Source organism: Lepus europaeus, chromosome 18, assembly GCF_033115175.1.
Source record: "Lepus europaeus isolate LE1 chromosome 18, mLepTim1.pri, whole genome shotgun sequence".
NCBI classification, from domain to species: domain Eukaryota; kingdom Metazoa; phylum Chordata; class Mammalia; order Lagomorpha; family Leporidae; genus Lepus; species Lepus europaeus.
Genome location: NC_084844.1, coordinates 23,490,285 through 23,513,899, shown reverse-complemented (window position 1 = coordinate 23,513,899; position 23,615 = coordinate 23,490,285). Strand labels below are relative to the sequence as shown.

The window sequence follows — 23,615 nt, the reverse complement described above, 5'->3', positions numbered from 1 at the left end:
CCTCCTTCTCTTCCCCACCGTGTGGGCAGTGGTCACCTATCTAAGCCAGGCTGCAGCCTCCCGGCCAGGCAGGCCACTTACTCCACAGCTATATCCGCACGGGTGTTTCCGTCTCATCCCTCCACGCTTCCGGCCCGTGCACCCTGCGTGCTCTCCCACCTCCCTGCCTGCGTCCGTCCGGGCTGGGCTTTCTCCTTGGAGGGCCTTTTCCCCACTCGCTGCAGCCTGCGGCCCTGAGGAGCTCAGGGGCCGCCTGCTGGAAGCCTCCTGCTGCCCCTCTTCTGGACCCCACTGTAGAGTGGCCACTGCGGGAGGCCAGGCCCCCCCATGGCGAGGGCCTGGGCCTTATCACCATGTCCCCAGAGGCAGCCTCCCCGCTCCCCCCAGTTCTACCCTCTGGGATGGGGAGGGCGGGACCGCACGGAGAGGTTGCAGGTCAAGGTGCAGGAAGAGGTGGGAGGGCGGTGGGGTGGGGAGCGCTCCCTTTCTGGGAAGTGGGAGCGGGTGGGGGAGGTGTGCGCTGCCCGCCTCCACCTCCGAGGGCTGCCGCTGCCGGTCAGCGTGAGCTCATTTCCTCTCTCGCCGCCTCCTGCGGAGTCCGAGGGCCTCAGGCCCTGGAAAAAGTGAGCCAGGGCCGCCCCAGCGGCACCACCCTCCTCGCTTGCCCGCTTGTCCTTCTCCCAGAGACCACCCTCGGCTCTGGCAGGACCCCCGGGCCAAGGCGGCCACGATCGGGGCCACTGGAGCCGTGGGGCAGAAAGGCAAGCACAGGGAGCAGGAGCGGGAAGACCCGGGCAGAGGGTGACCGCTGGGTAGCAGGAAGGACCCTACAGCAGGGGGCTAGTCCAGCTCCACTTGACCTTGATGAAAAGGGGTGCGGAAGGAAGAGGGGTCATTAGCGCCCCACCAGCATTCTCAAAGAGTCTTTCTATTGACTGCAGGACTGGGGCGGGGGCAGAAACGTGAAATAAAGCAGCGAGCCAGGGTCTCCTTCCTCAGCTCAGCTGGGGTCTGCGTCCTGCCACTCCTTCCTGGGCCTGGGCTCCTGATGGCATCGAGGTGACGGGTGGGAGGCCCGGCTGGTGGAAGCAGAGGCCCGGCCCGGGCGACTCCAGCAGGCATCTGGCCTCCGTCTTCCTCCCTGATTTGGTGCCCTTGCTGTCTGCGGCCTCTGCCTGCCTTTTGTTCTTGTTTTCAGAGTCCAGGGAGAATACAGGAGTCTAGAAAACGGCGGGAAGGCATGAGAGAGGGGTCAAGGATGATAGCAAGAGAGCAGGACTTAGCCGAGCAGTTAGGAGGCCCCATCCCACATTGCAGCGCCCGCGTTCCCGCCCCAGCCCCAGCCCCTCTTCCTGCTAAGGCAGCGACGCTGGCTCAGGAAGTTGGGTTCCGGTCACCCACAGGAGAGATCTGGAGGTGGGTGCCTGGCTCCTGGCTTCAGTTTGGCCCAGTCCTGGCTGTTGTGGGGATTTGGAGAGTGAACCAGTGATGGGAGTTCTCTCTCAAATTAAAAAAAAAAAAAAAAAAAAAAAAAGAAGAAGATTTATTCATTTATTTGAAAGGCAGAATTACAGAGAGCGAGAGAGAAAGAGATCTTCCATCCACTGGTTCACTCCCCGGATGGCTGAAATGGCCAGGGCTGGGCCAACTTGAAGCCAGGAGCTTCTTCCGGGTCTCCCACAGAGGTGGCAGGGGCCCAAGCACTTGGGCACTCTTCTGCTGCTTTCCCCAGGCCATAGCAGAGAGCTGGATCGGAAGTAGTAGAGTGGCCAGGACTTGAACCAGTGCCCATATGAGAGGCTGACATCCCAGACGGCAGTTTGAACCACTATGCCTCAGTGTCGACCCCTCTTAAAAAAATTTTAATAGAAGAAATAAGAAGTAGGAATAATGAGAGTTAGATAGCAGCGGGAACTTCCCATCAGGACTGTCCCCCCTGGTTTGTTAGGGGATGGGCTGGAGGGGTGCCATGCCAGCCCAGCGCCCAGGTGTCTCTTTGGTCCCCACCCAGAGTGAAGCCAGGAGGGGTGCTGTGGGAAGTTTGTGAGTAGGGGTGCCCCAGCCAGCTACACCTTGCAGAGCAGGTCTACCCACGGCCTGTGGGAAGGGGGCCCTGACAGGTCGCTGGGGCACCTGCCAACTCTCGCTCAGCCTGGATCCCCTGTCCTGGGGGAGCCTGCCCAGGAGGGGGCTTGCCACCCAGGTTGGGGACCACTCCAGGCAACACGCTCCCACCTGCCCCGTGTGTCCCCTTGAGTCTCGGAGGGATGGCGCCAGAGCCTTTCTCTCTTTCCCTCTCCTGCGCGCTGGGGTCCACTCCTGGCTCTGCCTCTCTGTCCCCCTCTCGCTTTCTGCGTCTCCCCGTGTCTGCTTGTACACAGCTGTGTCCGGCTGTGTCTCTGCTTCCTTCTACCTTCCTCTCTTTCCCCTCCTTCCTGTGCCAGTTCTGGGCGCAGTGGTCCTGTCCTCTTTCCTGGACCTGCCCAAGAGGCTCCCCCCAGGCTCTGCTCTGACCTCCAGCTCTGCTGCGGACACAAACCCGACGCAAACCCGCAGCAGTCTTCAGCCCTCGGAAGACGCGCCGGTGCGCCCTGTCGGAAGCGCGCGGGATCGTGGGGGTGGGGGTGGAGCTAAGGGGCGGGCGGGGGGGGCACTTCACCCTCGGCCCCGCCCAGGCCCCGCCCCTCCCGGGTCCCTGCCGGCGCCCCCAGCAGTGCCCTGGCCGCAGATCCGCCGCTGCCACTGCCGCCCGATGAATGGAGTCGCTTTCTGCCTGGTCGGGATCCCGCCCCGCCCGGAGCCCCGGCCCCCTCAGGTGAGGGCCCTGGGCCAGGGAGGGGGCGGGGCCCGATGCTACCTGGGAGCCAGCGACCGGGCCGGGGTCGCTGCGCCCTGGCTCGACGGGCACGGCCTGGGGCGCACGGCGCGGGCACCGCGGGCACCGCTGCGGGGAACTTCGGCTGGTGGCGGGCCGAGGCCGGGCCCCAGCGGGAGCTTCCGTGGGCAGGGGGCCGCTCGGGCAGGGGGCACCGAGCCGGGTGGCGGTGCCAGGCCCCCCGGCGGCCGCGCAGCGGGGGCGGAGGCCCGCGTCTTTTGTCCGGGGTTTGCAGGCGGGGCGCCTACCGCCGTTTCCTCTGCCCGAGTTTTCGTTTTCCGTTGGCGAGGCCCCGGCACAGCTGGAGGGAGAGCGGTGGGGGAGGGGGCTCCCGGAGCGGGACGTCCTTGGCCGGGCGGGCGACTGGACGCCCCTTCCCCGCGCCGGGCCCGCCACTTGCTGGGTTGGAGCGCTCCACCGCCCCCCAGGCTCGGGCCCACAGGCCCCAGGTCCTGGGGCAGAGACCCAGGCCCGGGACCCCCCAGCCCTGCAGGCGTGGCTGCCCTCGCCAGTGCCGCCTGGGGCTGGCTGTGGGTGGGTCTGGGCGCGAGGTGCCAGGGCCATTACTCAGCGCTGGGCTGCTTTGCTTGGGTTCTTTCATCTGCCAGCTGCTGAGGCCGGGGAGGGCCTCCTGGCCCCCAACCCCCCCCCCCCAAGGAGCCTGGGGGCCGGTCCTGCGGTCAGGCCCCAGCACACGCAGCTGGCCACCCGAGTTGGAGGGGTGAGTGCCATCAGCCCGACACTTTTGTGAGTTTGTTCAAGATGTCCCCTGGGATCCTGGCTGGGTCCAAGCCCAGGCTTCGGCCTCTTCCTCCTCTCTGGCCGAAGGCCTCAAGGCGAGCCCCTCCTCCCCAGCCTTCCCCTGTGCCCGAGCTGGGGTCCCAAGCTTCGCAAGCTTTCCGGGAGCCAGATGTGCCCAGTCCTCCCTCCTGCATCGCTGCCCTCTCTCTTCAGCCCAAGTGCGTTTCCCAATTATAAACCTGAAATTCAGGACGGACAGGGGGTGGGGGCGGAGGTCATTAAGCCGGAGTCCCTCAGATGCTGCCCCCATCAACAGCACACAGCCTTCATCCCTCCCCTCACTGTCTCCACCCCGACCCTTGCCCTAGCTGGGGGTGGATGGCTCTTGATCCCACCTGATTCCCCCTCTGCCAGGGCAGCCGCCCCTCTCTCCAAAGTGACCAGCTCAGGGGAGCTGTGCTCATCAGCATGTGATTTGAATCTCCATTATGTAACCAGTCATTTCCCCTCCAAACACAGCCGGGGGCCCCAGCCCAGCTGCTGCTCCCACTCACCCAAGGGGGGCCTGGGTCAACCCCAAGGTGGCTGGGAGCCCTGCCTTCTTGTGTGGGAGGCCCTGCCTTCCTCCTGGGAGTGAAGAAGAGTAAATCGCCTGTGTGCAGTGCCGGATTCAAGGGCTCAAGCCCCACGAGTGCCCAGGGCAGGTGTCTGCGTCCCACTTTACGGAGAGGGTCTGAGCATGGCAATGAGAGTGCCCAGGCAGAACCCGCGCCTCCTGACTGTAGTCAAGGCACGAGAGGACGTTTGGGAGGGAAAATTGTTAGAAAGGTGGCTTGGTGACACCCCGGGTGACAGGCACAGCAGAGGGAGTGGACCTGGGGATTAGCCTTGTGTGTGGGCAGCCTGCATGGGGACCGTTCTGTGTCCCCTTCTCAGGCCCACCCTGAACTCACCAGGAAGGGGTGCAGCGTTCTTGGTCCAGTGGGGATTGGGGCCAGGCAGAGCAGGAGTGGCTGACGGCTTGCTTCATCCTGCGCTGTAGGGATTCCAGGACCGGTTAACGCGCGAGGCTAAGAGAGACTGCGAAGCAGGGACGTGAGAGAAGCCAGAGGGTGAGGCAGTGCAGTCTGGTGTCCGGGGGACTCCCAGGGACAGGTTCTTGAGCTGCGGCTTCACAGCTGACCTACAGCACCGGGCAGGGACCTTTGCTCTGGTCCCTTTGCAGGAATGAGATAGTCACCTTTGCTGTTGTGCCTGCAAAGGCAGTGGAAAGTGGCCTAAGTACTTGGGCCCCTGTCACCCATGTGGGAAACCCAGTGGAGTTCCTGGCTTCGACCTGGCCCAGAGCCCTGGCTGTTGTGGCCATTTGGGGAATGAACTGGAAGCTTCTCCCCCCCCCCCCCCCGCCCCGTTCCCTGTTGCTCTGCTTTTCAAATAAAGAAATCAAGAAATCTTGAAAAACATAGTAGAGCTGATAGTTAAGATCTAGGTAGCAATTATGCTCAACCAGGACTTCTGTAAGTGACATCATTTAATCCTTACAGCAGCACCACAAGGTGGAAGGCACTGCTGTCCCATCTCACGGCTGAGGACACGGAGGCTCAGGCTAGCAACTGGCGGAGCCAGAGTAGGAGCCGCAGCCTGGGTCAGGTCATGCTCGCACCCCATCAGCGAGCGCTCGCCTTCTTACAGGACTGCAGTTTGATTGCTTGTGTTTCTGCGGGGACAGGGGTGGGAGCAGAGCCGTCCAGGAGTGGAGTTGAGGGGCGTCAGCTCGCTGCCTCGTCCAGCCTCCTGCAACGCTTGTGCCTGCCCACAGCCCTTGGGCCGCACTCACTTTACCGGTGCTTCCTGTCCAAGTGCGCATGAGCCCTGCTCTGTGGCTGCAGGGGTTCAAAGGTGAGAGATTGGCTTGGTCAGGGATTTGGACAAAGCCGGGTTTGAATGATCCTGCCCTGTCACTCTCCCAGAGAGAATAGGCCTGTGGGAGCTGGCGCTGCCTTTCCCTAGTATCTCCCGGCCCTGCTCCCTTCAAACAACCCGCCTTTAGATCCAGAGCCCCCGTGCTCTGTGACGGCGTGCCAGCTGGTCAGCAGGGCAGTGCCAGTGTGTACCAGGTGCCGTGCCCGCCCCCGCTGCCTCAGTGGGCATGAGGCTGGGATGATGCTGGGTGGGGCTTAGTGGGGAGCTAAAAGCCCTGTGGGGTGGAATGAGGTCATCACCTGTCAGAGCCCACAGGGTCATCTTGTGCACCGCCCCCTGCTGCACTGGCAGCCTGATGCGAGAGGGGGACAAGAATCCGCGTCTTTGGGCCCCTGGGCTCCCAGGCCATCCCTTGTCTGTGTGGTGCTATCCTCGCAGGCCCCTCTGTGCAGGGTTCTGGGCCCGCAGGGGGGCTGGCAGGGAGGAACAGGGACAGTGGACAATGCGTCCTGTTCATCCCCATGTCCCCAACGACCAGCTCGGTGCCTGGCACTGACAGCTCGCCATGAATGTCTGCGAGGTACAGAGGCAGGAAGGGGCCCCTCCCCCAGTCTTCCCGAGATGCCCAGTGCCCAGCTCCGTCCCTGGCACTGTGGTGGCCAGTTGACATGTCAGGTGAGCGAGAGAAAACTGATAAGTGCAACTGCTTCCCCAGGGCTTCATCTGTTGGGTTCTTCTCCATCGTCCAATTTGACAGATGAAACTGGCCCAAAGCGAGTGCGTGGCTTCCTGTGGTCACACGGCTGAGGAGCTGACCACTGCTCTCGGCCCCGTCCCAAGCAGCCTTACAGGTGTCATGTCTGTTTTGATGTTTATACGGCCCGGCACGCAGCCAGTATTCAGGGCGTTTGTTGATTGGCTGAAGGATGGGACTGTGTATGGCAAACCCACAAGACCCCGCGCCCTGCCACTGTGGGAAAGAGGTGGGATGCAGTCTGGGAAGGTGGTCTGGAGGTGCGAGGGAGTGCCTGAGGCAAACAGGGAGGAGGGAAGCCCCTCGTGGTCCTCCAGGCTCGGCCTGGCCGCTGCCTGGGCTCGCCTCCTCTGGCTGCTTTCTTTGCTCTCCCTCTTCCCTCCTCCCGGAGCCGGGAAGAAGGGAGGGGGCTGCGGAATGGGCGGGGGGGGGGGGGCTCCAGGTGGGATTAAAGAAGCCTGTTCCTTTTCCATTTCTCTGGCCTGCAATGTTCGCTCAGTGAGTCACCTTGTACCGGAAGATTCTGTCCTTTTCTCTTTTTAAAGATTTATTTATTTGAAAGACAGAGAGACAGACTGTCCATCTGCTGGTTCACTCCCCAAATATCTGCAGCAGCCAGGGCTGGGCCAGGCCAAGGCCAGGAGCCAAGGACTCCGGCTGGGTCTCCTCCGTGGGTCGCAGGGACTTACGTGCCTGGGCCATCTCGTGCTGCTTCCCAGGTGCACCGTCAGGGAGCTGGGGGGAGGCAGAGCAGCCGGGACTCCAGCTGGCACTGTCGTGCGGGATGCGGGAGTCCCAAATGGTGCCACAGCGTTGGCCCCGATTTCGTCCTTTTCAGCCTGGGGGGTGGGCAGGAACTGGTTTGGGGCAGAGCCTGTCAAAGACCCATTTTCCATTTCTCGTGAGAAGGGAGCTGGGTTTCTAGCCAGCGCAAGTCCTGACCCTGAGGCCCAGGGGACGGGACAGCTCCTCCAACCTCCTCAACCCCCGGGACCCCGGGCGGGTGACCTGGTCGCCTCTCACCCCTCTGCTCCCCATTTCTTGGTGTGAATTAGCATCAGTCAGCCGTGTCCCCAGGCCACCGCCCGTGTGCTGGGACAGGCTGGATGGGGGCTGGCTAGGGGAGGAGGCTCTGTCGGAGACGTGCCACCCTCTAATATAGACGAGCTGGCTATGGGCACGCGAGTCTGGGGCCCGGCAGGACCCGCTCAGTCCCTGGGAGGCAGGAGTGCCCCCGCCCCCACCTCCGTCACCTGTAGCCTGCTGAGGCTGGATTTGGGCCAGACTGGACGAGTGACTTCACTGCACCTCTAGTGCCCCGAGCCGTGCTGGGGGGCGCAGGTGAGGTCCCCCAGGTGAGGAGGCTGGGGCTCGGGGAGCTCAGCTATTGCTAAACAAACGCCAGCTGCTGGCTCCAAAGGGGGACTTTGGGCTTCCATGCAAAGAACCCTGACAGTCCCAGTCGGCCAGAGAGGAAAGGAGCTGCCCCTGGGAGGGGGGGGCGGGGGGCGTCGCTGGAACTGCTAGGCCCAGGTGGGACAGTGAAGGGGACTGGAAGGAAGGGAGGCCCTGGCTGAGGGGCTGGCGCGGGTCAGTGCTCTGTGGCTGGAATCGCAGGGGCTGGGCAGAGGACACAGGAGCTCAGTCTCCTGGGAACATCTGGGGTGCCTGCTTTGGTCTGGGCTGGGAGTCTCCTTTGAGGAGGAGAGGTAGTCCTGAGGGCTGCCTGGAGGAGGTGTGGAAGGATGGGTGTGCTTCCTATGGTGGGGACCATTGCAAGCTGGGATAGGCTTGGTGGCCGAAGGACAGAGAGGATCTGAAGCTGGCCCCAAGGCTGCCTCGTCATCTGGAGTTCCCAAGGGGTTAGTGTGTGTGGGAGCAGAGGGGAGGGAAACTAGACCCGTCCCCCTACCCTACAGTGTCTCCTGGAGGAGGAGCCAGGGCTACTCCCCGTGGCAGGGAGCCCGGGCCTGGACCGAGCGGAACTGGAGAAAGAAAGACTTCTTATGCCAGTGCATTTGGGGGCGTCCGGGGGTCGGGGAACAGTGGGGCCTTTGTCCCCAGCTGCCAGGAATCCAGCCCAGGAGCCGGCCCTGGGCCTGGCCGGGCCCTCGAGGGTGAGTCCGCTTTGAAGTGACCCTTTCAGGGCTCAGCGCGAACCCCTGGGAGGAGACAGCCAGGCGGGGCTGGGGATGACTTGGACCCACAAGCCAGGGCCCCAGGGCTGGACACACACCCGCAGCCTCGTGGGCTGGGTCCAGGAATGAGGCGGGCCCGGGCCATGTGTGAGCTGGGTGGGAGGGCGGCCGCGAGGGGTCCTGGTGCCCAGTGGGCTCGCTGCAGGGGAGGGCAGTGTTTGTCTCCAGCTGGGTTTCGTTCTGGCCCCAGGCTCCTTCATCGGCGGCTTCTTCTGTGTTTCCGCAGAGAGTGCCAGGGCTCCATGGAAGGCCCCAGGGCCGAGCGCCCAGGGGAGCAGGGTGGCCATCCGGGGCCTTTCCAGCCCCCAAAAGGCTGCGAGGTGGGGGCCGAGAGGAACCCACCGCCCCTCTGGTTGTCGACGTGCAGAAACTCTGGATCCTTCTGCAGGAGCGGGAGGGGGAGAGGGTACTAGAGACCATTCCTCCCCCCCACAGTCTCCCACGTGACTCCTGGGGGAGCTGAGGCCCAGAGAAAGGCCAGGCCAAGGGGATGGAGCGGGGTGGGAGGGGGGCAGGCTGGGTGGGGGGAAGAGGAGAGCAGCAGGGCGAGGCCCTTCCAGCTCTGACCTGCTGTGAGTCCAGGAGAGGGAGAGCAAGGAGTGGGTTTCTCTTGGTGGCTTCTCAAGACCAAAGTGGGCAGGGGGCTGGGGGGGGCGGGGGCTGGACGAAAGCCTTTGGCAGCCCAGGTGAGAGCCCTGCCCACGCTGGTCTCGACTGGGCAACCTGACCTGCTCCGCACTTGGGAAAAATCAGTCTCCCTTTCCTTCTCCCGGACATGCGGCCTTGGGGTCGTCCCCTACATGGGGGTGCGGGGAGCCGAAGCCCCGAAGCTGTGAAGGGGGCTGCGGGCGACTCGGTCCTCCCCCGTATCTTGCCCTGGCATCTGCAGCGCTGAGCTCTCATTAGCTCTAATGAAGCCTTGGCACGGTGCCCCCTCCACCCTGTAGCACCTGGTGGGGGTGGGGCACAGCTGAGGTTGGGCCCAGAGCCTTGGAGAAGGGGAGTGTCTGTAAGAGGGGAGGGTGGGCGGCAGGAAATGGGGGCTGTGCGAGGCTGGGGCTGCTGAGGGGAGACCAACAGCCCCCTTGCTTTCCCACGGGGCCTCCCCTCCTCCAGTGGCTCCCCAGTGCTAAGGGACAGCCTTATCGGAGCGCCCAGGTATGGCCTGGGGGCACCGGGGATGTTCCCAGGCCTGGCTGGCATGCAGTGTCCCCCTGCTGGCTCCCTAATGTCAGCCCGGGGCAGCACAGGCGGCTCTGTGCTTGGGAAAATTGGGCCGTGGCCAGATCTGAATGCAAAGTGGCCCTGTTCCGTGGGCGATGGTTTCTTGCGCTCTCTGTGGCTCTTGCTCTCTGGATGACAAGACACAGCGCTACCCTCAAGGAGTTCCTCATCTGCTTCTCCCCCTGCCAAAGCCAGACAGGTCTCCACTGAGACCTGATCCACGTGGTTCCTGAGGCTCGCATTGGCGCTTCTGGCCAGTGCGGGTCATTCCTGGGCAAGGATATCAACATACAAACGGCGGTCACTTTCATTTATTTCATCTTTATGTCTTTGCAAGGCAAGGAGGGCGAGCAAGCACTAGCTGTCATCTGCTGGCTCATGTGATGTCCACAATGGCCAGAGTAGGGCTGGGGCCAAGACCAGGAGCCGGGCACGCAATCCAGGTCTCCCAGGTGGTGGCAGGAACCCAACCAGTTACTGTGGCTGTCACCACTGCCTCCTGGGGTCTGCATTAGCAGGGTCAGGAGCCAGAGCCAGGCTTCGAACCCAGGTCCTCTGATGCGGGATGCTAAGCTAAGTGCCCACTCTGGGTTGAGGATTCTTTTGCACAATGGTTTTGTTTTTGTTTTTTTGAGCAATGTGCAAGGGCTGTCGTGAGGTAGGTCTGTCCCTACAGAAGCGAGACTGTGACTATGAGAGGGTGACCTCACCCACAGTCACCCAGCGTCCCAATCCAAAGCTGGCTGTTTCCGAATCCTGAGCCTGTCGTCGTGGCCACCGCAATATTCCCTGACCGGATCCCCCCACCCCAGCTTGGGGAAAGGCTGCGCCGTGGAGGAAGGTAGGGCAGGTACAGCTGGTGGCGGACGTAGAGTTCTGGTTCTGCTCCTGCTCCTCTGTGCCTTTGCTCGGGCCCCAGCTCTGTGGGGCAGAAGGCTGCGTGAGGAGGCGAGGCTGGCCGAGGCTTGGGGCAGGGGAGAAAGGAGAGAAGGGTGCTCCAGGTAGGGGACGCACAGGGGCACGGGCAAAGCGGGGTGGGAATACCTGGCTGCCCCTGGGATCTGTGACAGCTGGACTGAGAGTAGATGGACAGAGGAGAGCAGGCACATGGTCCAGCAGTCCATGCCTCATATCGGAGGGCCCAGGTTCGAGTCCTGCCTCTGCTTCCGATCCCAGCTTCCTGCTGGCGTGCACCCCGGGAGGCAGTTGGTGGTGGCTCTGTTACTTGGGTTCCTGCTGCCCGTGTGGGGACCTGGATGGAGTTCAGATGCTTCAGCCTGTCGCCGTTGTGGGCATTTGAGGAGTGAACCAGTGGATGGGAGATCTCTGCTTGTCTCTCTCTATATCTCTGCCTTTCAAATTTATATATATGTATGTATACATATGTATACACACACACACACACACACATATATATAGAAAGCTGATTTAAAAACAGAGGGAGAGGGCCGGCGCCGCGGCTCAATAGGCTAATCCTCCGCCTTGCGGCGCTGGCACACCGGGTTCTAGTCCTGGTTGGGGCGCCGGATTCTGTCCCGGTTGCCCCTCTTCCAGGCCAGCTCTCTGCTGTGGCCCGGGAGTGCAGTGGAGGATGGCCCAAGTGCTTGGGCCCTGCACCCCATGGGAGACCAGGAGGAAGCACCTGGCTCCTGCCTCCAGATCAGCGTGGTACAGCGGCTGCAGTGGCCATTGGAGGGTGAACCAACGGCAAAGGAAGACCTTTCTCTCTGTCTCTCTCTCATTGTCCACTCTGCCTGTCAAAAAAAAAAAAAAAAAAAAAAAACAAACAAACAAAACAGAGGGAGAGGAGGTTGCCCCATGGTGCAGCCCAGTGCTCAGCCATGGTGCTGCCTTCCTTGCCGTGGAGCCATGGCCTGTGCCACGCTGTGGAGGCGGTGAGGGGGAAGCTGGAGATGAAGAGGCCAGGGTGGGCCTGGAGCGTGCACCCTCTTCCTCTTTCTGGAAGCATCCTGTCATCTCTCCCCCTTGTCCGGAAAGACCTTCCTTGCCTTCTCCATCCCTGAAGCTCCTATTTGTCATTCAATGCCCCGATCAAACCTCCTCCACGAAGCCTCCATCCACCAAACTTCCTAATGTGTGGGGACTGCCTCCTCCAGGCCCAGGGGACAGGACTTTGTTCCCTGCCCTGGCTCCAGCTGTAGGCCGGGTCCTGTTCGCTGATGAACGAATGCTCCCGTGGTCCTGGGCACTGCGTCGCGAGGACCACAGTGAGCACAAGGCTCCTGGCCACTGCTCGCGTTCCTGAGCCTGGCAGTGCCAGATGCCCTGTGCTTTCTCTGTAATCTGCAAGACAACTCCGTGAGCAATGGGTCATGTCTATTTTTTTGTGTTTATTTATGTTATTTGTCTGGAAGGCAGAGAGACAGAGACAGAAATCTCCCATCCCTGGTTCACTGCCCAGAGGCCTGCGGCAGCCAGGCCGGGGCCAGGCCGTAACCAGCAGCCAGGAACTCAGTCCAGGTTTCCCATGTGTGTGGCAAGGACGTGTGTTTCCGCCCAGGATGCTGGGATGTGGGCATCCCGAGCAGCATGTTTAAAAAAAAAAAAAAAAAAGGTTTATTTATTTGAAAGGCAGAGTTACAGACAGGGAGAAGGAGAGACAGAAAGAGAGAAGTCTTTCATATGTTGGTTCACTCTCCAGATGGCCACAACGGCCAGAGCTGGGCTGATCCGAAGCCAGGAGCCAGGAGCTTCTTCTGGGTCTCCCACGCAGGTGCAGGGGACCAAGGACTTGGGCCATCTTCTACTGTGTTCCCAGGCCATAGCAAAGAGCAGGATGGGAAGAGGAGCAGCCGGGACTCAAACCGGTACCCATATGGATGCTGGGCTGCAAGCGGAGGCTCAGTCTACTACAGCATAGCGCCGGCCCCCACGAGCAGCATCTTCACCACTGTGCTAAGTGCCTGTGCCTGTCTTTATTTTGTGAATGCGGAAACAGAAGCCCAGAGAGGTTAGTAACCAACTGGTCAGAAGTAGGACCAGGCTGGGATTCAAACCAGGTCCCTCTGGATCTTGTTTGGGAACTTTTACTCACTATTCTCTACAGCTCCTTTATTTGTTGCATGTCCGCCTATTTGATCCTTATAAAATCAGGGATTGCTTTTCTTATTTTTTTATTTTTAATAAAAATTTATTTATTTATTTGAGAGGCAAAGTTAGAGAGAGAGAGAAACAGAGAGAGGTCTTCCATCTGCTGGTTCACTCCCCAGATGGCTGCAACAGCCGGAGCTGCGCCAATCTGAAGCCAGGAGCCAGGAGCTTCTTCTGGGTCTCCCACGTGGGTGCAGGGCCCCAAGCACCTGGGCCATCTTCTACTGCTTTCCCAGGCCATCAGAAAGAGCGTGGTTGGAAGCAGAGCAGCCAGAACTTGAACCAGCGCCCACCTGGGATGCCGGTGCTGCAGGCAGTGGCTTTACCTGCTATGCCACAGTGCTGGCCCTGCTTTTATTAATTTTAAAAAACCCTCGTGGCCTGGCCTGCTGGGCTCGAGAGTTTCTGAACAGCTCCCATGTGCCATTTGCTCAGCTCCCCTTCTACAGCCAAGGAGACCGAGGCTTAGGGGACAGGGCGTGACCTGGGCTGCACGGCCGGGGCTGGATTCCTGGCCTCTTGGACTCCTCTCTCCTCGGGGTCACTGCCCTCAGCCCAGTACGCGTCCCGTTGTGGTCACTGGTGAGGGTGTGGAGGCAGGGACTGGGGCTGTCGTGATTTCCCAGGTGCCCAGCTGCCTGTCGGACCAAGGAGGCCTGGTGACTTGGCAGTGGGGTGATCGGGGACAGGGTGTATGGGACGCAGAGCGTCGCCAGGCCTTGGCAGCATGTCATGGCCATGGGACGCCCAGGAGGGACCTTCAGGCTTGGGACAGGCGGTGGCAGGAGGTGGACGTGTTGGGAGGCAGGCGCTCTGCGCACTGGCACCAATCACAGTGACCCCCTGCTCTTTATTTGCATCTCATTTGCCTGACAATACCCCTTCATTTGTGCTGCTCAGCCTCTGCCCCAAAAGTGTGCCCTCTTGGCCCAGACCCGCTCCAGGCTCACCCCTCCCCGCCCTGGGCGGAGCTGGCATGGGAGGGGCGGGAGGGGCCGGGACCTGGGCTGCCAGGCGGGCCGCACTATTCATAGCTCAGGGGCTGGCGTACTTCACATACTTGGCGTTTCTCACGTCTGGCGGCCCCTCCACGGTCTCCCACCCCCTCTCCTGTCTCCTCTTTCCCCCTCTCCTCCTCCCCATCTTCGTCCTCGACCAATCTCTCTGGAATCCACAGATGTCCCAGCTGCCTGCTCTAGGCCGAGCCCCCTGGAGGGAACTGAGACCCCAGAGAGGGGGAGGGGGCAGTAGGGAGGTGCTCGGTGGGGGGTGCTCAGAGCCGGAGCGATGCAGGCGGACGGGCAGCCCCACCTGGCCTTGACCCCGGAGCTGAAGGCGGCAGTGGGACCCTGGCCTCAGCGTGTGAGTTCGGGAAGCTTCTGGCCACTAAGGGACCAGTCCAGGGAAGATGGGGGCGGGGAGAGGCGACTGGTGGAGTCGGTGGGGAAGCCGAGTCGCGGCTGGTGCGGGAGCCTGGCCCGCTGGGACGAGAGCCAGACTGAGGCAGTGCCCTTCTGTCCCTCATGCCAGCACCCCCGCTCTCTGGATTGGGTTCCCACCGAGGACAAAGATCTGAAGTGGCCCTGCCCCAAGTGGGACCCCCCGCCCCCCCAGGAGAGGCTCGTTCCTTCTCAGCCCTCGGGATTCACGTGCTGGGCTTTGCACCCTGTGCCGGGTGCCGTGCGGGGAGCCAGGCACTGCAGCTGCCTGTGAAGCAGATGCTGTCCTGGCCTCCCGGGACTTGGGCAAGGCAACAGAGGTCGGGCACAGTAGCCTCGTAAAGCTGTGGACACGGACCAGAGGACGCACAGGAACCGGATCTAGTCTGGAGCCACAGGAGCCAGGTCTGGGGAGCTGACATGTTTGCTGGGAGCCACAGAGTGCGTAGGAGTTAATTAGGGTGTGGGTTGGTGAGGCAGGAGGGAGCCGGGCAAGAGAGAACAACATTCCAGAAACAGCATGTGCAAAGGACCAGAGGCTGGAGGGGTGCCTGGTCCTCACGGGGGCTGGAAGGAGGCCAGGGCGGCCGGAGCAGAGGAGGAGGGTGTACCGGGTGTGGAGGCCAGGGGCATGTCCCACAGGGCCCCGCAGTCATTATATTAAAACAATCCATCAGGACTGGCAAGGGCCAGAGCGGTGACCGCAGCTGGGAGCGACGCGGTGGGTGTGATGAAGAGGGTTAGGAAGCAGATGGCGGGATGTAGGGCTGGGGCGGGCAGCATCTTCTGCTGAGCGGTTCCCGAGACACATTCTCAGCGACTTAGTCAGGCTCTGTCTTTGTCTTCGTTTCGTAGCTGAAGGAAGAAGAAAATCTGTATGACCATGAGGGTCACGTGGCCAGAAATGGACCAGGGCCAAGGGGGGCCTCTTCTCATAGCAACTGTCTTTAAAGAAGTTTTCAAAACTTAATTCACTAATTAAAATGTATCTGAAAGTCAGAGAGACAGAGCTCGCCCACCTGCTGGTTCACTCCCAAACCCAGGCTGGAGCCAGGATCTCGATGTGGCTCTCCCACATGCCTGGCATGGATTCAAGTACTTGAGCCTCGCTGCTGCCTCCCGGGGTGTGCGGTAGCGGGAAGCTGGAATCAGAAGCAGAACCAGCACTCAAACCCAGGCGTTGCAGTACGGGGAGCAGGCGCCCCAGGCTGCGTCTTAACCGCACACCCAAGGCCGGCTCCGCCGATGCCGAGGAGGCGGTCGCTGTCTCACCAGCCTCCCGTCCCCGCCCCGGGCCTGAGCCTGGCGTTCCCCACCTAGCCGGGGCCCCTTTATTTCCAGGGCTGCTCTGCTGTTGGACGAGGAGACGGTGCTGGGGAAGCATTCATTTCTGTCTGGCTCTTGTTGTGCCCCCGGGTGTGGGGTCCAAGATGACGCGTCTGTCCTCTCTGACCACAGAGCCCAGCCCTGAAACCATCCCAGCTCCCTCAGGCCCAGGAGCCTGGGGGACGCTCTTTGTCCCTGCAGAGCCACCAGCCTGTCTGGGGCATCACGGGCCGGGTCAGGGAGGGGTTCAGTTCACGGGCAGGGCCCTTGTGAGGGGGAAGGCAGGGGTAACCTGGGCAGGTTGAGCAGGGCTGGGGTGAGGGGGTGGTGGTTTCAGGGGTGGGGCTGAGCGTCCTTCCCTCCCTGCAGGAAGTCCCGAGTGCCCTGGGGGAGACTTTCAGAGTCTGCTGAGACCTGCCCGGGGAGGGGGTGTGGCCTCTGCTTCTCGGGCCTGATCTGTCCCCAGAAAGCAGCCAGTGGGTGCACCTGCTGTCTCTGCCTGGGTGGTCAGACAACAGGAAAGACTTACGGAGGAGGGGACCATGGGCAATGGACCCCCAACTTTTCCCGTTTCCTCTGAAGTGAACTGTCCCAGATGGGCGCGGAACTTGGGACAGGAGGCACTGCAGGTGGGCTCGGCCTCCAGAGTGACTGCCCCATGGCCTGGTCTCAAAGGGGCCGGCCTCTCTCCGGTACTCCTTGACCCAAAGGGGACTCCCAGGGACCCTGCTGGCTTGTCCTTCTGCAGGGGACCCCTCTCTTCCGTAGTGGATGACAAGGGGGCCTGGACATCATAATGGGGGGACAGTGTTGAGGGACTGAGGACCGCCGGCCCCTGTGGGCCGTAAGGGAGCTAAGGCATGCCAAGCTGGGCCAGCAGGGGGCTCTGCTGCCTGTGAGACACTGATCCCCTGAGCGTGCAGGCACAGGGATCTCTGTGTGCACACCCTGAGTGTGTAAGCTACAGCGGGTGTGTAAGCATGGCAGGGGGGGGTGGGGCTTGGAACAGATGCGTGTGTTCCGGAGGGTTGAGTGGTGGGGCAGGAACCCCACGCTGAGTCAGGCTTCCGCCAGGAAAGCTCTTCCAAGGCTGTGCCACCTTGGCATGTGGCGGGACCTTGTGGCAGGACCCTGGCGTGTGGCGGGACCCTGGCGTGTGGCGGGACCCTGGCGTGTGGCAGGACCCTGGTGTGTGGCAGGGTCTTGGGAGCATTTGTATGCGCACTGGCCCAGCCCCTGAAGGCAGGGACCTCCTAGCACAGGGTTCCTCCTCTCTGGCAGCCTTGTACTCCCGCCGCGTGGTGGTGCAGTAGGGAGTCCTTGGGCAGGCATGCCTGGCTGTGTGGTGGCCAGAGCCTGCTCCTGGCTGCCAGGGGGAGACCCACTCCGTGGCTCCATCTTCTACATTTTTATTTGTTTACTCATCTGAATGTTAGAAAGAGAGAAAAAAAAAAAAACCTCTTCTTTTGCTGGTTCATCTCTCAAATGCTCACAGGAGCCAGAGCTGGGCCAGGCCAAAGCCAGGAGCCTGGAACTCCCTCTGTTGTCCCAGGGGTGGCAGGGGCCCAGGTCCTTGAGCCATTACCTGCTGCCCCCTGGGTGTTCCTTAGCAGGAAGCTGGAGTCGGGACTTGACCCGAGGCGCTCTGATCCGAGCCGCAGGCGGCCCAGCATCCTAACCTCTGCCCCAGAGGCCTGCTCCCTCGGCAGTTTTCTTTTTGGCAAGAATTCTGACTTTTTCCTGTTTTTTTTCTTTTGATAAAAAATATATGTAGTATAATATTTATCATTTTAACAGTGGCATTGAGTGTATTCTCATTGGTGTGGAAACATCACCACCATCTATCTCTACGACTTTTTCATTGTTCCAAACTAAAATTCTGTAGCCTTTAAATAATAGCTCCTGGGGCCAGCGCTGTGGCACAGCATGCTAAGCCGCCACTTGGGACACAGGCATGCCATGTCGGAGTGCTGGTTCAAGTCCTGGCTGCTCCACTTCCCACCTGGGAAGGCAGCGATGATGGCCCAAGTACTTGGAGCCCTGCCGCTCTTGTGGGAGACCCGGATGGAGTTCCTGGCTCCTGGCTTCAGCCTGGCCCAGCCCTGGCCATTGTGACCACTGAGAGAGTGAATCAGAGGCTAGATCTCTCTGTCTCTCCCTTTCCCTCCCTCTCTCTATGTCTGCCTTTCAAATAAATAAATAAATCTTAAGAGAAAAAAAAGAGACTCCTTTTAGAAAGTCAAATCCGTCTAAAAAAATAATAATAGGTTCCCAGTTCTCCCTTGCCCCAGTCCCTAGCAATCACCATTCTACCTTCTGTCTGTGAATCCAGGTGCCCCGTGTGAGTGTCCCTTTGTGTCTCTGGCTTCTTATTTTACTCAGCACAATCCGTGCAGAATTCCGTCCCTTGGCAGGGCCAAATACTGTCCCACCATCCAGGTAATGCTGCCCCTCTGGCGTGTGTACATGCCGCGTTTTGTTCGGCTGTAACCTGGGGACGGACGCTTGGGTGGTGTCCACCTCTTGGCCCTTTTGAATAACGTGGCTGTGAGCATCCGTGCACCAGAGTCTGTGCAGGTCCCTGCTCCCCGTCCTGAGTGGACTTGCCGTATCCCACGTGGGTCTGGGTGCAAGCTTGCGGAGGAGCTGTCACACTGTCACTGTCTCCCACAGCAGCCGCACCGTTTATTCCCCTTTATCTGCATCCTTGCCCTCTACCCATAATTTTTTTAAAGGTTCATTTACATATTTTGAAGGGCAAAGAGAGAGAGAGAGAGAGAGAGAGAGAGAGATCTTTCATCTGCTGGTTCACTCCCCAAATGCCCACAACAGCCAGGGCTGGGCCAGGCTGAAGCCAGGAACCAGAAGCTCCATCCAGGTCTCCCAAGTGGGTGGCAGAGGCCCAGGTACTCAGGCCAACATCGGCTACTGCCTTCTCAGGTGCACCAGCCGGGAGCTGGGTGGGAAGCGGGGCAGCCCGGACTTGAACCGGCACGATGCTGGTCCCCACACAGATACATTTTTGAGAGCCTGCGGTGATCAAAGCGAATCTATTTGTGAATATTCAACAGATGTTGTCCTTCCGGGGAGACTCAGGCTGTGTCTTGGAGCAGTCTCCAATCCAGGGAAAGACACAGGCCATGCCTGCATGGGGCTCAAAGCCGTGGCTCACAGTGGGCTCCCAGTCTGATGGAGGAGGCACAGGCATTTCCCACCGGGGAGTTCTCAGATGTGTCCAGAGAGCAGACTGGATCCTTCAGGGCCTGCATCGAGACAGGCCAGGGGCTGCTGGGTGGAGCAGGCCAGGGCTGGAGGGGGTCTGTGCCGGCCCCGCGACCGCGCCAGCCCATGGTTGCCTGGGCCCCGGGCCCTGGTGTTTACTTTGTGGCTGCTGCAGACTCACCCTTTTCCGCAAGTGCTCATTCCCAGCAGGAGGAAAGACGCTCCTCTGCCTCCCTCGGGGTCCCCGTGGAGGGCACTGGCTGTCCTGCTGGGCAGACGCCCTGCCAGCCTGGCACCTTTGCCACACTGCCTGTCTGCTAGAAGGAGGCCGCGTCTGGGGGCCTCTTGTTGCCCACCATCCCCCACTCCCACAGGTCCCACGAGCCACTGTTCTGGGCTTCCTATGGTTCTGCTCTGGAAGGGGCAGCTCCTGACCACCAGCCCGTAGCGCCCTGGGCTGGTGCGGGGAGGTGGGGGGATGCCCGTGGGAATGAGCTTGCCCGGGTCTGTGGTTGTGTGTTGCTGCCTGACTGTGTGTGAGTGTCACTATCCACAAGGCAATCGAAGCAGTCTGTGCTTATTAAACCCCTACCGTGTGCGCTGAGCCTGTGCTAAGACCGACAGAGTCCTCCCAAGACAGAAGGCAGTATCATTCCCAGTTCAGTGGTGGGGAACCCAGGCTCAAGGAGGTTGAGTAACTTGCCGAGGCCTCGCAGCTGGAAAGCGAGAAAGGCTGGACTCGAACCCAGGATCCTGACTCCAGACCACCACAGATCTCAGGTCTCGGCCCCTGGGCTGTGCTGTCCCTGGGAGACCCTGGGGGCCCTGTGCTGTTTGGGACCGTGTGTGCCCCTCCGCAGATGGCAGGGTGGCGTCCGGCTTGGCAAGCACTTCCTCCTCCCCCAGTCTTCCCGGGTTCCAGCCCACTTGAGAGAGAAGGACCTGAGTGTCAGCACCCATCCCAACCCAGTGCAGGAGCGGACCTGGAGGGGGAGTGCACGGGGTCCAGGGAGAACCTCTGAATCACCGCCTGCCATTAGGCCAGGCCAGACCAGACTGAGTGCAAGGTCCTAGGTCACCAGTGACGCGGGCTGTGTACGCGCCGAGGGTTCTGGGAGCCATGGCTTGCCTGGCCGGCTCGTCAACCTGGCCTGCTGGGGCATGTCAGGTGGCGCTCTCGCACCGGCAGCACTGGGAACCAGGCATCTGAATGGGGCCAAAGGGTGGGGGCGGCCGACGGGACAGGAGCCCTTGAGCGAGGAGACTGGGGCAGGGGTCAGAGGGTGGGAGGCGGGGGCGGGCGTTGGGTACCCATTGCCCTCGTGCCCAGGGTGGAAGGCACTGGCCATGGGATTTGCCCTGTCTGTGTGTGAGGTTGTGGGGTAGCTATGGGTTGGTGTTTGGTTGAGGGTGTGGGGGACCAGGAGGAATTTCATAAATGCTAGATGATTTTCTTGGGGTGGGGACTTTGTCACCTTGTGGTTCGGGGCCTGCATTTCGGGAGGAGGCACTGAGCAAGCCAGAGGCAGGAAAGGCAGGCAGCATCGACCCTGAGCCCCTGTCTCTCCCTTCCTGAGCCGCACGCCCTGCAGAGCTATGGTTTCCCTCTTTCTCCTACCCCTGACCTTGGGCCCCAGCATGCTTTCCTCCCTTCCCCAGTCCCTGGCTGTGGCTGCTGCAGACTGAAACTCCAGAGAGAAGGAGTCAGGGCTCCCTGCTAGGAGGGGGTCTCCCCTGGGGGAGGTGCAGGCAGCTGCTGCAGCCTGGTCTGAACCTGGGGACCCCACGGGCCGAGGAGCTGGGACCTGCAAGCACCCCGAGGGTGGAGTCTGCGCTGACCTTGTTCTCCCAGGTGTCCCAGCTCCTGGCCGCAGCAAGTCCTCAGGATGTGGCTGCTGATGGTGTAAACAAGAGGGTCACCGAACCCTGGGCCGTACAGTGTCCCCGCTTGGAGAAAGTGAAGCCTTGAACCGGTCACTTGTCCTCGCTGAGGCTGTGTCTGCAACATGAAAAACAGTCCCTGGGTATCCAGTTCCCAGGGCGAGGGTGCTGTCAGGCACAGAAGGGTGGACGGGGAGGCCTGGATGGCCTGGGGTGGGGGAGGTGTGTGCAGCTGCCCAGCCCCTCCCCAGGGAAGCTGCTGGAGCTAGAGGGGCTGGGAGGGGCTGCTCAGTGGGGTAATTCCTGACACGGGGAGGAAGCGGGGCAGGGTGTAGGGGGAGGACTCACACTGGGCAGGAAGGCTTGGAATAGAATCTCAGCAACGCCTGGTATTTCCCAGCCCTGGGCCCCCTCCCCCACGGCCTTCTGGGGCCCACCCCACATTCCTTTCCCAGAGGAAATGAGGAGGCAGACGGGAGACTCCCCAGGCCCCCCAGGCTCAGAGGACCATGTGTTCACACCTTGTACAGCCTCTGAGGCCCTACTGTGTGCACCCAGCTCCTGACGTCCCAGGAGAGGCGGCTGGGGTGAAGGTAGAGGGTGGGGAAGGTATGAGTTTGCTCAGGAGGTGGCTGTGGCCTCTGGGGGTGGCAGGGGTGGGGTGGCGGTGGTGTCTTTTGCTGCCCAGCCCGGTTAAAGGGCAGGACATGGACAGCATATGTGACTGATCTCTTTCCAAGCTTCCTGCAACCCTGGAAACTGAGGCCCCAGGCTGCCTCTCCACTTCTGCTCTGCCTACAGCCCCCAGGACCCTGGGCACTTTCCAGCGCTGTGGACTCCTGAGCAGGCCCCCAAGCAGCACCTGTTGGCCATGAGAGCTCCGCAGGGCAGGCAGGAGAGGGGAGAGTGGCTCCCTTCCCTTGGATCCAGGAAATGGGCTTGCAGGCAGCCGGAAGGACTCGCCTGCGAGCCGAGCAGGTCAGACTTGGAGCCTGTGGCTTGGGCCTGGGGCCGCAGGCACTGACGTGGCTGAGGCTGGCCGGGGCTGCCTTCGTGCTTCCAGCTGATCGTGCGCTCTGGCCTCTGGCGAGCCGCACCGGGAGGCAAAGGGCCAGCGAGGGCAGGAGGGGTTCCTACCCGGACCCTTAGATTTCTGCTCTGTAGGGTTTGGCCAGCAGACAGCCGTGCCCTGCCCCTGACCGCAGTCCCCTGGCTCCGGCCCTGGGCCCTTTCCCGCGCTCGGCCTGCGCCCTCCTGACTCAGCGCGGGAGGCAGCCTTGCTCTTCCCATCCGGCTTCCGCCAGGGAGGGGGCGGGGGTCCAGCTCCTGCACAGGGGGCCCAGCAAGCTGCAAACAGGAAACGGGAGAACAAAACCACTCCCTGGCTGACCAGGGGCCGCCCCGCACCTCGCCCTCACCCTTCCTCCTCTCCCTTCTCCTCTCCATCCTGGCCACCTCCGGGGTCCTCTCTCCCCGTCCACCTCTGTGCCCCCAGTCTCCTATCCCTTTGCTCCCCCACCCCTCCTTCATCTTCTCCCTTCCTTCCCAGTCCCCTAGGCCCCTCGGCTCCCCTCCGAGACCAAGCACCTCCCCCGGCGGTCAGTGGTAGGGACAAGTAGGGGAACGAGATGGGGGAGTCAAGCAAGTGGGAGCTGACCCTTCTGCTGGTTCTCCCTGCTGGTCACTGCTCAGAAGAGGCCCAGACCTCAGGACTCTAGATCTGGAGCAGGGTTGGATGGGAGCTGCCCGCTCTGCTGTTGGCTGGGGTTTGGGGACATGGCCTGAGGTTGGGAGCAGGGGCACGGGGGTTGGAGTCCCTGTGCTGGTGCTGCCCTAGCAAGCTGGTGCTCTCTGCCTGTTTCCTTCTCTGTAGTCACCTCTCCCCCCTGGGGCTGCTGGGCGGGGTCTGTGTGTGTGTGTGTGTGTGTGTGGAGCACTGGGAAGGCGGTGGGCAACAGTGTGCCTCTGCGGGGGTGGCTGTGCGTGTGGGCTGGCAGAGTAGGGTGCGCCCCGTGTGCGCTTCGATGTGCGGGACCTATGGCGCCCGCGGCGTTGGGTTGCCCTGGGTTGTGAGCAGCAGGCGGGGGAGGGGCACAGGTGTGCGGCAGGTAGAGTGTGTGAGTGTTTGGGGGAGCATGAGCTCACATCTGCCCGCCGTGCGCTTGTGCGGGGGCCGGACAGTGCCCCTAGCGCGTGTGGGGTGAGTGTGTGGGATGTGGGCGGCCTTGGACAGGGGCCGCCCCGGAGGGGGAGGCGTCTGCCCTGCGCGACTCGCCGGCGAGTCTGACTCCGGCGCCTTCAGCCGGGAGGCGCGGCAGGCGCGAGCCGCTCCAGCCGTCCTGCCGCCGTCCGCACGGGCCGTCCGTCCCCTCGGGGCCTCCGGGGCCGCGGCCCGCGGCCCCGGGGGGCGGGTGGGGACCGCCGGGGACCGCCTGCCTCCTGGGGGGCTCAGGACGCCGCCCACCGGGCGCCGAGCAGCCGCCACGGGCCCCCGCGCGGCACGCCCCGCTCCGGAAGCCAGGCCCGGTGCGCACTGGAGCCGGGGCGGTGGCCGGACCCCGGGACCGCCGCTGGCCGCGGCGCTCGTGGGCAGCGCCGTGTGGCGCGTGGAGCGCGCGGGGGCCGAGGGCTGGCGCTGGGAGCGCGCCGTCGGCGTGGACTGCAGCGCCCCGGAGCCCCGCTGCCTCTGGCTGCCCTACCTCAGCCACCGGGACCGCCGCCCACCGGGGCCGCGCCGGGCCAGGGTGAGCGCCGCGGGGGTGAGGGTGGGGGCTCTGGGCCTGGGACTGGGTTGGACCGGGTCCCCAAGCCCCCCTTGCGACCTTGGAGCTGTGTGAACCTTGCATTCCGGACCTGCTGTCCTTGGAGTGGAAACTGAGTTGGGACAGGAGAGACCAGAGCCAGGGTGAGGGTGCAGGATT

General features: G+C 62.2%; 1 protein-coding gene across 1 annotated transcript in view; it reads left to right on the top strand.

The window, feature by feature from the left end:
* Positions 1 to 2,727: 2,727 nt before the first annotated feature.
* Positions 2,728 to 23,615, top strand: part of ARHGAP23 (Rho GTPase activating protein 23) — a 71,073-nt gene continuing 50,185 nt past the window's right edge. Inside the window, exon 1 of the mRNA XM_062175696.1 lies at positions 2,728 to 2,815. Coding sequence (XP_062031680.1) covers positions 2,753 to 2,815 — 63 coding nt within the window. The 5' untranslated portion in view covers positions 2,728 to 2,752. The remainder of the gene's footprint in view (positions 2,816 to 23,615) is intronic.